Source organism: Gracilinanus agilis, chromosome 1 (assembly GCF_016433145.1).
Source record: "Gracilinanus agilis isolate LMUSP501 chromosome 1, AgileGrace, whole genome shotgun sequence".
Taxonomy (NCBI): Eukaryota; Metazoa; Chordata; class Mammalia; order Didelphimorphia; family Didelphidae; genus Gracilinanus; species Gracilinanus agilis.
The window spans coordinates 611,069,486-611,085,794 of record NC_058130.1 but is presented as its reverse complement, the minus strand read 5'-3'; the positions used below and the strand labels follow the sequence as shown (position 1 = coordinate 611,085,794).

Below are 16,309 nucleotides of genomic sequence, written 5' to 3'. Positions count from 1 at the left end.
ATTTCTACCTTTTGGCTTCCCTGGTTTCCTTCAAGCTCCCACAGAATTCTCACCTTCTAGAGGAAGCCATTTCCAATTCCTCTAAACTCTAGTACCCTCCCTCCTCTCATTTATTTATCCTGCATATAGCTTGTCTGTACATATTTGTTTGCTCTTTGTCCCTTCCATTTGGTTGAGGGTTCCTTGAGGCAGGGGCTTTCTTTTGCTCTCTTTTGCCTTTTTTTCTATCCCTGCTGCTTAGCATAGTACTTTGCATCTAAATAGTGAAATAGTACAAGAAATCTGAAATCATGTATGAAATAATCTATTGGAACAGACACTGAATTGATCTGACCAATATTATTTGTATTGGGGAATCAAATTTACGTTGGTTTTGAAAGGAAATGGTATTGTTATATGTTAGACATTTGAAAAGCTATTAACAGAATTAAGATAAATGGCTAAAAAGTCAGATTATTCTAAATGTAAGCAAATTCTAAATGGCATATTTTTGGACTTATGCCTTAATGGATAGAATCCTGACTTGGAGTGAGGTACACCTACACTGGTTTAATTCCTGGCTGCAGATAGGGCTTACAAGCTGGGTTCCCTGGGGCAATTCCCGGAACCTCTATGTATCTCAGTCTCTCCCTCAGCACTGATATAGTAAATGGAGAACCTGAGTTCATTTCTAATATTTACTACTTGTGTGACCTTGGGCCAGACACTTACTGTGGTTCAGTCCTAGATGGTCTTCCAATTATATAACTCTATTGAGACTATGGACTTAAGTCCTAAGAAAGGTTGTGATTTGTTGGTGGGCCCAGCTCCCTATGTCTTTTCACAGAAACTTTAATATTCTAAAATATCAATAAGTGTATTTACACTTCGGTAGATAAGTTCTTTATAACTTGTTTCACATCCCACCCAAACCAACATCACCTGTTGACCACCTTTCTGGTGATAAAACATTTGAAACATGTGAGGCTGGGACCAGGCCACAGGCAAAGCCCTTTCCCCTTGTTAGGAACTGACTATTTGTACCTCCCTGGCTATCCCTTTCAAAAACTCAGGGTCATCTCAATGCTGCAGCCCTGTTTTAATGACACAGTAAAATAGCATTTTAGTGGCGATCACTGCACTTCAAATAGTACATAAAAATAGCTTAGAAAATTTTTTCTATGTAAGAGCTTCTAATTATTTTTTGTATACATGAAAAATAAGCCAAACTTTCAACTACTTCAACTTTACCGTATCTTTTATTGTTTCAAAGCTGACTCAACGTTTTTTAAGAAAATTAAATTATAATTATTTTAAGACAAACTTTTTTTCTGTCTTAGTTAAGTGAATGAATCTCTCTGGGATCACTTAATTTTTCAGCACCATCCTAGTGGACAGAAATAATCCTTCCATTGATATGCATTAAACTGCTGCATAAAGGTAACTCCAAAGGACATCCTAGGCACATTTTACAGAATAATTAAAAGGCATGCTGTCACTGTGAAACAGATTTTTAAATTACAAGTGAGAGGAAATCCCTCAATTTTTTGCTTAGTTAAAGACTATCTAATTTCCATTTTTAACTTTAATACATAATCATATTAAGAACATTACAAATCATTAAATATATATTTTATTTAAAATAACCACTCTTCTAAGACTTTAAAGTGTAAATTTGGTCATCAGTATCATAATAGAAAAAATCAATTTTAATAACTCCAACCAAACAATAAAGACAAGACAAGCCTATGAATTCCATATCAATGGCATTTTAGATATGACATAAATATGATATCCAAGTTGGTCTTGCAACACTCCATTTCTACTGGAAATTCTCAATAAGCTGCCAAGTATATTTGGTCCTTCATCTTGATATTTTATTCTCATAATGTGCTACACACTGGCTTGTTGAATGTTTCAAAAGTAAAGTGAATTCAAGTGTTCTGAAGAGAAGGTCGATTTCATATAAAAATGTTCATAGTTAAGCCATAATGCATAGCTTGCCTTCTACTCCTTTGGTTTTTATAAAGATCCCTTTGGAAAATGAATTGATAATTGTTCCATCAAAAAAAAAAAAGAGTTCCATTTCAGACAGTGTAAATTACTGCCTATACTGTTTGTGCCAACGTCCTTGTCTTTCTGTCTTCCATTTTTTTATTTAATAGACTATGTAATGATGGGAGCTTGATTTTATCCATATTTTTGCTGTAAACATTGAGAAATATACCAAGCACAACTAACAAACCAGACCACACATACCTGAGAGGAAAAAAAAGTAAAAGAATATCAATTTAATAATTCATTGTAAACAAAGGAATTTGGCTTTGTACACATAATTATTACCTTCAAAAACAGAAGAAGTTTACTAAGTTACCATATTATTTGATATTGTCATTGCTTATTTATTGTTGATTTCATTAAACAGTATCTTCAGGAAAGCAAAAAAAGTACTGGATTATAAGTTAATCAATTTTAGAATTTCTAACTTTGATAAGTCACTTTACTAACCTGGGCTTTAGTATTTTCTTACGTAAAATCAGGGATTGGACTTGTACCAGAGGGACTGAAATTTAAGAATATCTCAAAGACCAAACTGTATCAACTCATGCTGTACATTTTTTTAGTTAATGAAGCAAAGAAAATATAATAGATGAAAATTTGTATTTCAAAGTAAAATTATAATTTTTTGGTGTCTGAATTCATGAGCCTGGTTCATAGAGTATTCTAGTTCTTCTACCTTCATTCCTAAATTCTATGCCTTCACTTACTGAGATCTGAGAGGCCTCTACTATTCTGAGTCTTTTTCCTGAATCTTTAGAGAAAAGCTATTCTTTATTTTTAGTATGTTTAACAAATTTTGAGCCTTTCATTATATTGGTTGAAAGTTTAAAACCCAAACTTTCCAAGAGATTTAAAAAACATAATCAATGGTTGTGGATAACCTCAGATGCTAGAAATTGGTTATGGGTCACTTAGAGAACCTAGAAAACTACTAGATAAGAGATTTAAAGGCATGAAAGAAGGAATCTCTGGGAAACAAAGAGAAACCAAGGAAACTCCCATAGATACTGTATGCTTTAACTATATATAGTCCAATCATTCTGTGTTTTGATGACAACTGAAGTGCAACAATTTTATTTTTGTGAAGATATAAATCTATATGACATGTGTAGATGGAAATGTATTCTAAGGCAACTGAGATAGATTTAAAATTCATCTGAGTGTGATTCCTAGGAATTGCAGTTTACAGCTTCCTCTGTTATGAAAATGCTGATTTCAAGTGAGATTAAGGATCAGTGGTCTTACTGGTATGTCCTAATATATTGACACAAGTCACAAGTACAATACACTCCTCCTCCCTCCTTAAGGTCAGCCTTGGGATGAACTCATCTTGGCTGGGCCTCAGACAACAAATAAATTATTTTTTATCGTAATATATATTATTTTATATTACATTGTTAATAATATTTTAATATATTTTTGCCAGAGTCTGTACTCTGCTGGCTTAGCCTTCAAAAACTCAGGGCTGCCAACATACCATGATGAGGTATGAAATGTCTCTAATGAAGGATGGGCATGTATAATACATGACAGAAATCTAATAGCAAGTAAATATTTTAGGCACATCAACATGGTTTCCCTACATTATGAGGAAAAGTCTTGAATTTCTGCATTAGAAAATAAGCACTTATTCTCAGTAATATATACAGAATACATTACTAGCATTTGGGTTTCAAGTTATGCATACTACTTTCAATAGAACCTATTTATACAAAAAGTGAATTAAGATCATATCTATGAGAACAGTATAGAGATATCTGCAAATAAGAGCTTCAAGCAAAAAGGTTCACTATAAAATATTTTCTAAAGCATTAAAATTAAGGTACTTATCAAAGACATAGAAGAAAAGTACAAGAACTAGAGTTAATGTTATTTAGGGAAATATGTATTATATGCTACATAGAAGCTGAAAAAACTGTAGAAAGTACTTACTGAAATGTGAATGGCTTAGCAAAGAATATAAAAGAAAGCACAATGGTCATTGCTTTTCTTCCTGTTGTTACTGTAGGAAAAAAATGATAAGTTTATAAGTGTTTACTTTCTTGCTAATGACTTCTGAGACTTTCAGTGACGCTGTTATAATACAAAACAGAAACTTAATATAATATAATGAGTTATCTAAACAGTGTCCATGAATGAGAAACATAACAGATTTCTTTCTTCTATCTGAGCTATGAATTTTCACTCTAAAATGTAATTCAATGGCTATAAACATTTTAAAATGTTACCTTTCAGTTTTATGTGATGTTATTTAAAATAAAATATATTACATTTTAATAGCTATGAAAGGACTTATTATTGATATGGGAGTTATCCCTGAATCAGCTGTCTGTATATAATTAGAACAGTGACTCAGAACTAACATCAGGATCATTAGTAAAAAGAAGAAAAAAAATAGGAAAAAAAAGATGTGGAGCAAAACTGAAATGTCTTAATAAGTAAGTGGAAATTTTTAAAAATGGGCAAACGCCATCAGAAATGACAGCAAGATAATTTATTCTAGAAGTTTAATCAGTATAAATTAAATGTACCAAAAAGGAGACCACTGATGGATTGAATGTACTATGGTCAATTAAGAAATATCCACTAAGAATATTTCAGAGAAATTTGGGAACACTTTTATGTATAAATTCACACAGAAGGTGGTAAGCAAAACCAAGAATACAATTTACATAATGAATATAATAAAGTGAAGGAAAATGATATTGAGAGATGATTTTTGATCTTGGGTCAAAGCAAAGACCAATGTTATCTCTGATTTTCCTCTTCTCTCCAGACATGAAAAGGTTGGTGAGGTTTTTAATGAAGCCTACTTTGTCAGACACGGACAATTTTTTTTTTAAGCTCTGCCTAGGGGCAGCCTTCTATGTATTTATACAAGGCTACTATCAGTAAAGCTGAAATCTTCCTATTTATTGTAAAAATAGCCACGTCCTGTGTGAATGATTTTTAGTTATGACATTTCTGGGACTTTTCTCTTTGGAGTTCTTTCTATCTTTGCTTTCTTGCCAGACCTATTAAACTGGGTGTTTCTTTTTTTTTTTTTCTTTTCATTCATGATTTACTGAAATACAGTGTTTCAGCTTTAAAGAAAATATGGTTTTCAGGAAGTTCTGCAATTAAAATTTTATCTCTTTGATCTGTCAATTATTTTATATCAGTTTATAGCTTTTCTCACTTTTTCAACCTTTTGATTTCATTCTGCTATTTTTTGATATCACTTGGAATCATTGATCTTTGTTCTATTCCAGTTTTCAAGTATTCCATTTCTTGAGTATGATTTACCACTTTTTCTTAAGCTACTTTCAATTCTTTTCTCCAAAAACTTAATTTCATTTTTTTGGATCTTGCATTTTTTTCCTCCTGGCACTCATGTCATTATAGAAAAATCTATTTTTTTAACCTTTAAATCTGTCATTGTTATGCTGTTACGTGCTCCTTTTTGGGAGAATCAAGATGAAATAATGTTTTACATTTTGGTTAGTGTTTTCCTTGATTTACTCATCTATCCTTTCCTAGTTCCAGAATTGAGCATTGTACCCTCCCAACCCCCTAGCTTCCTGTTGCTCATTTTAGAGGGAGTAGTTCTTACTTGTGTTTACTTTGGGTTCTTGCCCTGATTTCCACCTTTTGGATCTACCTCCCCTAGTTCTCCCCTTCCCAAAAGTTCAGCTTATTAGTTTTCAAGGTCTCTTTAGAGAAGTTTGAAGCTGTATGCCTAGGGTGTCCCAGTCTGAGTACACTGTTGGTCATGGCGTATTGCTATTGTCTGGGGCTTTCTGACCAGCATGGTGGTTGGTTCTCATAGGAGTGAGTATCAAAGCTGAGATTTCAACCTAGGTTTTTGGACTCCAAGTTCAGTGTTCTTTCCAATGAACCACAATGCTTACTTCACTAAGCTTCAATTAACATCTTTATGGAGATGACCACAAAAATCCAAAGTTAGCTTTGATTTCTCTTCCAACTATGAAATTTAGACCCATGTTTTGAATGCCTGAAGAATGTGACTGAACAGGTAGGTATCTAATGGCACCTCAAATTCAGCATAGTTTAAGTTTGGATTTATAATAGCTCACATCCCAAACCTGTCTTCTTCAGATTTGACTATTTCTTTAGTGGTACCATTGTCAACCAGTCTTTCATGTTTGAAATATCAATATTACTTTCTTTTCCCTGCACCCTTCATTCTCTACCAGTGTCCCAATCTTTTGACTTCTGATTCTGCTGTATCTCTTATACCCATGCTCTCTTATTTGTTGCAAGTACTATCATACTAACATAGGTTCTTATTACTTTCCACCTAGATTATTTGAAAAGCCTCCCAAAGGATGCTCCTATTTTATTCTAGTTCTTTCTCTATTCACTCCCCTTTAGAAATCATCCTATACCAGTGATGGGCAGACTACAGCCTGTGGGCCAGATGCGGCCCCTTGAAATGTTCTATCTGGCTGGGTGACATTATTCCTAATCTGACAAATACAATGAGTAGGATACAATACAATGAAACTTCGAAAGAGTTGCCTTAGAAACAGACTGACAGATGAGCATTTCCTTTTCTTTAGCCCCCTCTTTAAAAAGTTTGCCCATCACTAGTCTATACTGCCAATCATATTTCTTTTATGCTTTTCCTCTTGCTTAAATATTATCAAATTCCTCCCTAATGTTTTCTGCCATGTATATACTGCTTTGCTTGTCAATTAAGGACATCTGCAATCCAGGACCACCTTTCATTTCTGGCCTTAACTAATATCACTCCTCTCCATGTACTCTATGCTCTAATATTTAGCAGTTTTCTACATTTTTGATCATGTTGGGTTGACCAACACACCAACTTTTTTTTTTTTTCAGGAATATATCACTGTCTGTATTATACAACTATCATGGACATTCATAACTTGTCTCTACTTTCTTCAACCCATATCTGGCCAATTAAGACCACATTAGCCCACATTCATTTATAACTCAAGTTATAAAATGAACAGGAGTTAATTGGGTATCAATGTTTCAAGTGTATTTCATGCTAAAAGACACCAAATTTCTTATTTTTACTTCTTAAAAGTAACTGAATTTCAAAATTCTTTTAAATAAGAAGTGCTATACAGTTTCAAATGAAATGAAAAATATGGGCAAGATAGTAGCCACAAGCCCATAATGGCAGCTTCAGCTATTAAGCCTGGAGAAATAGCTGGTGCAACACAGCAACTTTTTATTTTTTAAACCCTTAACTTCTGTGTATTGGCTCATAGGTGGAAGCAGTGGTAAGGGTGGGCAATGGGGGTCAAGTGACTTGCCCAGGGTCACACAGCAACACAGCAACTTTTTGACAAAAATGCTACCCCTTCTAGGAAGTCTAATTTCCCCAAGTAGGTAATGACTTTTTGCTTTGCCCACATATCAATTCTTGGCAACTCAATGCCAAAATCAACTGTTATATATTACAAAGATTTATATCTCTCTTTTAATCTTTATGAAGGCAGGGATTGTCTTTTCTAAACTTTGCATCTTTCCTAACTCCTACCTTTCTATTCTCCATATCATAGGTAGTTTATATAAAAATGTATTGAATAGAATGACAAGTCAGAATTCAACAATGTAGGTAAATATGTATTCAAAAGTTTTAAAAGTAAATAAAACATTTCCTATGAATTTTAAGCAGTGCCAAACTATTTAACTATATTTAACTATATGATTTCTCAGCAACCTTTTGTACCTTAAATTTTTCAAAATGATAATTCTGCATAAAATGTATAATCACAGAGTATTCCTTGCCTATTCATGGTATGCATCTAATCATTACTTATTTTAAAGATAAATAATGTTTTGTAACATCGTCTGAATTTATGTATATTAGAAAAAAGATTTTTTCCATTATATGGAAAAAAGCAAAATAAAAAAGCATAGTTTTAATTAGAAAATTGAGTTTACAGATGAATAATTTAAAAATGCTTAAATTACTTCAGTTTTTTAATTAGTGTTATTTCTACTGTTTCACCAAATCAGTTATTAATTAAAATATTTATAACTATTTCCTAAGTTAAATGCCTTTTGTTCTTTTTTCCAATTAAGTTTGATAAGTTCTCATTTTCCTAATAGAAATACAATTTTCATTAAACATTTTCATCAGTCCCCACACTCAATAGAAGAATGGAAAGAAATGCAAGAAACAAGGGAATATTGTTCCACAGAAAGTAAATAAACATGTTCTAATTTTTGTATTTTTAAGGACTAATTAAAATTTAAGATCAGGGAGATAAAACCTAAGAAGTTTCGTATTAAAGTCAAACCTTAAAATTCTCACACATGAAATATGTTATATTTTTAAACTTGGTTAAATAATACTTTACTAAATTAAAATGAAAACAAGTTGTAGAAATAAACTAATGAAAGACTAACTTTTTTATTTTATTATTATTAAGTAGGTCTTTTGATGAGGTTGCATATGTATGTGTATATGTATATATGTATCAGTGGATATATGTATGCAAACATATGCACACATATTTATATTATTTTACATATATGTATATGTGCATAGACACATATATACATCTTTCATTACTGCATCAAATGTGGATAAGGAAGGAATCTTAACAGTTTCAAAAAATTAGACCCAATATTGCTAAGCTCACTATGAAGAAAGAAAAAATAAAAAAAACCTCATAGGTTTATGATCTCATCTTTTGATTAAACATATTACAATTCACCATGCCTGCCCATCCAGTGCAACTCTGCCTAAGTTATTCTGTATGTTTATCGCAGAAGGTCCAATCAACATGCTAGTTGTAACTTTCTTTGGGTTCTCTTGAAATTATGAGGATACCGATGTAGTGAGAAGGCCACCTAATTTATGCCCTGTTCCTACATGATCAGCACATCTTTTATTTGATCATATATTTCTATGTCGGCATCCTTTATTCTAGTACTCCTCCATAATTCCTTGTTTATAAAATGCCTCTTTCTGCTCATGTACTTAAGTGCCTTTTACATAAGTCTTATTTTGAATTCATCAGAGAAAATAGTATTCAATAATGTGCAGCCATATGATGTCATTTGAAGGATGCTAGTATTAAAAAAAAAATAGGATTTATGTCAGGGTGAAGTTTTGGGTAAAACTTCTACAATTTTCTGAAGATAAATCAGCGTACTCCCCCCTTATATTTAATGCTGAAACTTATTTCACAAACACATACACATGCGCACGCACACACACACATACATACATACAAGCACTATAGCTTTCCATTTAAATGAATGTCAGAGAAGACAAAAGATATTCTTAACCTACTTGGTTTTTCTGATGTGGATAGTTAGATCAAACTCTTCTAAGAGATTATGGATATAACTGAGAAAGCTTTACAGTGTTCTAGACTTTGACGCAATCATCACATTCTCCTCTATAAATAGAAACATTTGTAAGACATCACTGTCTAGAGATCAGGGGTTGGCAACCTTTTTGGCCGTGAGAGCCATAAACGCCACATTTTTTAAAATGTAATTCCGTGAGAGCCGTACAGTGCTCACAGTGCGCTCCTGTAACAGTGCCTGAAAAAAAAATGGACTTTATGGCTCCTGCAGAAAGAGCCATATGTTGCCGACCCCTGGGCTAGAGGAATCCCTCTGCACTGTATCTCCTTAAAGTGTTTAACACCTATGGAAAGTATCTATTTCTGTTTTATGCCTCACTTACTTAATGATCACAGTCTATGGACAAGATTTTAGTTATTATTTTTCAAGGAATTTTGTATGAATTTGACATATACATATGACTTTGTAGGAGGAAAGCCTTTAAGGTGACTATTCTACCAAGTTACACACTTTTATTTGTAGTCAATAAATAATAAGTACTATAAGATCTTTTGTTTTATATTTAAATCAACTTTGCCATGAAAAAGATATAGTCCTCTGGAATATCACTCAAGAAAGTCTGTCTATTTCTTTCTATTATCTCATCGAACAGACATCTGATGTATGTAGAGATTTATTTATCATTATCATAACAATATTGCACATGTAGGATATAAGTCAATAGTTACTGATGTTTTCTCCAATACTCTTTATGGGGAAGGTTCAAAATTTTCCCCTCCTGTACTTGATCAAATCAGGGCATTTACAAGTATTTACAAAGTATATATACTATGTACCAGGCACTATGCTAAGTGCTGGTATTTTACTTGCTTTCAGATACTTTGAGAATTAATCCCTCAAAACTGCTGCATTAATCCCTCAAAACTTGGGCATTGTACATTGGAAAAAATGCTAGGTATGGAATCAGAGAAGCTATATTCAAATTCTTCCTGTTAATTACTGACATGTACTATTTACTGATGCATGATATTTATATAATGATTTATTATTATAAGTCACTTAACCATATTTTGGGATCTCAGTTTCCTCATTTATAAATTGAGGTTAGAACTCTATAACTTCTGAGATCCCTTGTAGCTCTAGAGCTATGTTTCTTTTATTTCCACTTTCTCTACATGCACATCACTGACTGACTGATATGAGTCCACGATATTAAAAGTTCAAATATGGTGGTTCCACTGCTCTTGATGAGGAAAATAATTTATTTGCAGATCTTTTCTATCTTTTGTCTCTGTTATCTTCCTTCCAGTTCCATTTTTAATTGATCTCAGAATAATTTTGCTTAGTTGGGTCTTTAGCCTAGCTTTCTTTAATTTTTTTTTTTTTCTCTACTTCTTCTTCCCGTTCTATAAAGGTCAAGCAAGTCATAATCACCAGGTTCTGTGCAATTTTATGAATGGGGTTATATTTTATATCGGTGTTGTACTCAGGTACTATAGTCAAGTAAAGTGAATATTGACTAAAGTTTTTAGGCTCTTTTTGTTCTGTTGTTATGGTAATTGATTTATATATTTTCAAATATGGTAAGATTTTAAAAACATGAATTATATAAAAAGCAAATATAGCTTCATTTTGAAAGCTGAATCAAGAACATACGCAAATCACTCAAAGGTAAATGGAATTAATTTTTTCCTTTTTGCTCCTGAAAAGTGGATGCTAATCCTGCTCTTAAAGAATAACATTTAGATACGTGTTAAAATGCTCATATTAAAGAATCAAACATATATGCTAGCCTTACCAGTTACAGCAAGAAGAGCACCGAAAATTTTAATCAAAGCCAGAACAAAGGAGATTCCAAAATACCCAGTAAGGGAGAAAAGGAATGCATAACCATACGTCTGTACTGGATGCTGCAACAACAAAAAACCTGTTAGGAAAATGCAAAACAAACCCTGAGGTATTACAAGATGAAATAAAATACAGATTTTAATCAACTGCTTGAGCAATAATAAGCTGTTCAACAATGCATTCAAGCAAAGATTCTTATTTAATTTTGATTAAAGAATGGAAAATTATAATGAAATTAAAAATCTACAACTTTGGCATAGTGATTTAAAAAAATTAATTTGCTAGTTGTAGCAAGGACAAACACATTAAAATATAAATCATGCAAAATAAATTTCTGATGTCCTGACATAGATCACAGTAAAGATAAATTAAAAGACTTTCTAAATTACACTGTACCTGTCTTTTCAAACAAGGGTAGCTTTAAAAGCATATAGAAAACTATTTAGTGGCAGATGTTTGTTTAAAAAGTGATTAACTAGCATTACCTTTGAACAAAATGCTACTGCAGGGCTTAATCCAGTAGTGCATGTCAATCCCAATAAAATGTACACAAAACCTATTGAATAGGAATATAAAACCTGGAATGGATGAAATAAAGTGGTAAAAAAAATTACCTAGTGTTAATAACTATCAAACCAAACGTAGGTAATTAAGGCCTTTCAATATGTGGCTCAATTAATTTATTCAATTAAATCTACAGCACAAAACATTTTGAAGCTAACATCAATGCTACTGTATGGATTAACAAACTAAAAATGATGGCTGATAGTAACTGTTTATAACCTTACAGACAAAATTACACAAAACCCTGAAGTGTATTCTCTTGTATGTACTTATTACTAATATCTGGAAGCAGCTATTGAATTAGAAGACATTTTTGGAACAGGACACAAAAATTAAAAAAAATTCATAGCAATATATAGTAAACATGCAAACATACACACCCAATTTTAATCTTTCTAAAAGAAAATAGCAAAGCCTTACATGGCACACTTAACATATAAACTTCTCTATTCCTCCATCAACCTACCCAAGGTTTATCTGCCCCTAACAATCTCAAATCTTTATGTCACTGGGAATTGCTTACCCATTCCATTCCCTTCTGGCCAAGAATACCTTATCTGAAGAAAGGATGGTGATGATATAAAATTGCTTCTAACTAAAGTTTTAAAAGGAATCTATTGATTGATTCCACAAGGGGACTACTTAAAGCTGTCCAGTCCCTGTAAATTGTGCAGGGTCTGTGAGAAGAGGCTAGGGAAGTGGTAGAAAATTATAGCTTCAGGCACATGGCCTGGGGTATCAAACCCCACAGAAATTTAGTCACTATCCTGGTAGAGCAGTTACCCCAATACTCCCCTGTCCTGACCAGGGTATTACTTTGAGACATCCTTAGAGATAGAATAATAATATATTAGAACACCAGGCTTTGCAGTAAGTGGACATGAGGTCCATTCCAGGTTACAACCTTTATTAGCTATGAGAAAACAGGCTAATCACTTGATCTCCTCTCACTCCTTAAGTCATCTTGGGGGATCCCCTAACCCATCTGAGCCCCAGTGTTCTCATCTGTAAGATTAAGTTGTTCCTGATGAATTCTAAGGTATCTTCCAATTATAAATCTATCATCTCATGGTCATTTCATTTTTTATCCCCCCCATACTCATTCATTTAATTAAAAGAAAAAAAAAAGAAGGAAGGGAGGGAAAGAAGGAGAGGAAGGAGAGAGGAAGGAAGGAGAGGAAGAAAGGAAAAAAGAATAATAGGAAGGAAAGGGAAGGAGGAAGGGAGGAAAGAAATGAAGGAAAGAATGGAAGAGTGGAGGAAGGAAAGAACAAAAAAGGTGGAAAGAATGAAAGGGAAGAAGGAAGTGTAAAGAAAAAAGGAATATAGAACTCCAGCATCACATAATTTATGAGAAATAAATTCCCAAATTAGTCATGCCTAAAAAATGCATTTCTTATTCTGTATCATGAAATTGGCCTGGGTCAATCATGAAATTGGCAAAGTTCTTCGTCAAGCCTATTGAACCATGGCTGATCATTTAGTTTATCAGAATTTTTAAGTATTTAAAAATTAATGGTTTCTATAATGTTAATGTTTATACGATGTTCAATGTTCTTCTGGTTCTGCTCACTTCACTCTGCCTCAGTTATTAAAAGTCTTTTCATGTCTTTTTGAAACCATCAGTTTCTTCTTTTGCTAAAGTGCCTTAGTATTCCACTCCATTCGCATATAACAATTTGTTAATCTATTCCTCAAATGACGGGTATTCTCAGTTTATGGGGTTTTTTGCCATTAAAAAAATGAAAAAAAAATGGCCATAAATATCTATCTGTATAGGCCTAGCAATGATATATTTGAGTCAACGCACATATGCTGTTTAGTAGCTTTATGTGTATAATTTCAAAACTACATTTATTGGACACCAGTTCTCTTTTGCTTTTATTTCCATTTCTTGTCTTTGCAATACACTGTATGTCCTCACAAGTAATTTATTTAAAAAAATTAGATCTGGAAGGGAATTTGGGGTTAGAACAGGGCAACTCCTATATTAGAGATTGATGAGACATAGGCTAAGAGAGGGTAAGCAATTGGCTCAAGGCCATATACCCAATCAGGAGAAGTAAGATCTCCCTACTTACAAATCTAGGCTCTTTCCATTATGTCACACTGTTTAAGATTAGTATTCTGGGGGGCAGTTGGGTAGTTCAATCAATTAAAAGCCAGGCCTACAGAAAAGAGGTCCTCAGACACTTCCTCCCTGTGTGACCCTGGGCAAGTCACTTAACCTTCTTCTGCCTTGGAACTAATACATAGTATTGATTCTCATGAGGAAGGTAAGGGTTTAAAATAAAAAAAAATAGTATTTTGTCTACCATTTCTTTTATTTCCATTTCTAATCCTACTAAAACAGGACAATTTTAAGTCATATATAGCCAAGCTTTGGTAATACAAGCAGCACAGATTAGAATGGTTCAATAGTTATGGTTCTTAACAGTGAAAACAGGATTAAATTTAATTCAGTACTTATTAGACTCCTATTGTTTGCAAAGTAATTATGTTAGACAAACACTGGAAAGTTTAATTGGTCCAACAATGAGCAATTAGCATTGTTAGCTAATTGCACTTTCTCTGTCTCCTTTGCAGGATGTTCATCCATGTAAAATCTGGCAAAAGTAGGGACTGCCCAAGGCTCTTTCCTGTGTTCTCCTCCTGTGCCCTGGTCATCTCATCAATTCCCACTGTTTCAATTATCAGCTCTCCTAAGATAATTCTTAAATCTACTTGTCCAGGCCTCACTTTTCTGCTGGCTTCTAGTGTATCTTAGATCTAGGTAGCTAATTTGACACAGTAGGCAGAGTACTAGACTAGGAGACAGGAAAATTTGAATTAAAAAACAGCCTCAGACACTCATTAGCTGTGTGACCCTAGATAGGTCACTTAACCTCTTTGCCTCAGTTTCCTCATATATAAAAGAGGAATAACAGCATGTACCTGTTGGGCTATTATTGTCAAGATCAAATGAGATAATAATTGTAAAGTGCTAAGCACACGCCTGTACCATTATTAGTACTATATAAATATTAGCTATCGTTAGTATTATGGCTATTATCTCCAACTGCGCCATCTTGAGCCAGATGTCCCATAGACATTTTAAACTCAACAGGTTCAAAACTGAATTCATTGTTTTTCACCAGGAACTCCTCTTCCTAACCACTCTTATTGCTGAGAATACCATCAACCTCCCAGTCACCCAAGACACAATCTCAGTGTCATCCTCAACCAGTTCCTCTCTCATTGACATCTGCCTGTGCCCTCCCCATTGTCCAATCAGTAGTTGAATCTTGTCATTTGTACCTTTCTAATATCTCTCCTACACAGCATCTGAGACCATCCCCATGCTTGTGCAAGCCCTGGTCATCTCAGTCCTAGACCATTGCAAATCTGGTGGTTTGTTTCCCTTGTCTCATATCACTGCACTCCAGGCTCCAGTCCCTCCTTCAAATTCAGCAATTAAAATGTTCTTCCTAAAATGCAGGTCTGACCACATCACCCATTTACTCAATAAACTCCAGTGGCTTCCTATTACATCCAGGATCCAATATAAAATCTTGTCTGGTTTCTAAAGCCTTTTCAGAGCTGGCCTATTCCCTCCTTTCCAGTCTTCTTATATCTTTACTCCCCTCACTTCCAAATGTTCTATGATCCAGTGACACTGGCCTCATTGCTTTTGCTGGCTGACTCCTATGCCTGGAACACTCCTCCTCATCTCCATCTCTTGACTTCCCTTGATTTTTTCAAGAGTCAGCTAAATTCCCACTTTCTGCAAGGAAGCTTACCTGGCCCTTCTTTATCTTAGTGCCCCACGCCCCTGAGACTCCCTCCAATATCCCCTATTCATTATCTTATTAATACAGTTGTTCACATGCTGTCTTACTAACTGAATTGTAAGCTCCTTGACCACAGGGATTTTGTTTGTGCTTTTCTTTGCACCCCCAACTTCTTAGCATAGTGCCTGGCACATGGTAGGCACTTATTAAATGTTGGCTGACTCATCTTTCAAATTAATTTCAAAATGAATCAACCAACTAATTATATAAGTTGGTTAAAGGTTTGTGGTTGTCACTTGCAAATAAATTTATTTTCATTCTGGAAATACTTTGTGGGTTACTGGGGGTTGTTTTATACTGTACTTAACTAATTTATGGTTCCTTCAAAATCTTCTATTTGAAGAATCTCATTTAATGTGTTTATTCTCTGGCTCACATTAATGAATTTGGTCATTATTTTGTCTTCTGGCATATAAATTAAAGCTCCAACTGGATCTATCATTTATTTAAAATAATTTCATTCTTCTACTCTACGACTTCTGGATGCTTTCTTAATTAAGAATTTTTTCAATTATTTGTGCATGCTCAATTCTGTTGCAATTTGTACTTCACTCTCTTTTTAGTACTGAAATATGTTAACAAGATAGCAAATGCTTAATTCTTTGTATCTCTCTCCAGGTAGTTGGAGAATATGGAGACTGTAAAAGCTGGCGACTGTTCACTAGAAAACTATGAAGAGCTTCTGGGCTTTGTTCGGCTTTTGAAATCCCATATTGCTCATT

The 16,309-nt window shown here is 33.7% G+C and overlaps 1 protein-coding gene across 2 annotated transcripts in view; it reads right to left on the bottom strand.

Moving 5' to 3' along the window:
• Positions 1 to 1,834: 1,834 nt before the first annotated feature.
• SLC35B3 (solute carrier family 35 member B3) overlaps positions 1,835 to 16,309 on the bottom strand; it is a 29,762-nt gene continuing 15,287 nt past the window's right edge. The window contains exons 6-9 of one of the 2 annotated variants that reach the window (XM_044658157.1): positions 11,679 to 11,771; positions 11,144 to 11,255; positions 3,973 to 4,042; positions 1,835 to 2,238 (exon numbers count right to left, since the gene is read on the bottom strand). In XM_044658157.1, the coding sequence (XP_044514092.1) occupies positions 2,088 to 2,238; positions 3,973 to 4,042; positions 11,144 to 11,255; positions 11,679 to 11,771 (426 nt within the window). In that variant the 3' untranslated portion in view covers positions 1,835 to 2,087. The remainder of the gene's footprint in view (positions 2,239 to 3,972; positions 4,043 to 11,143; positions 11,256 to 11,678; positions 11,772 to 16,309) is intronic. The other variant, XM_044658156.1, reaches the window with a different exon arrangement.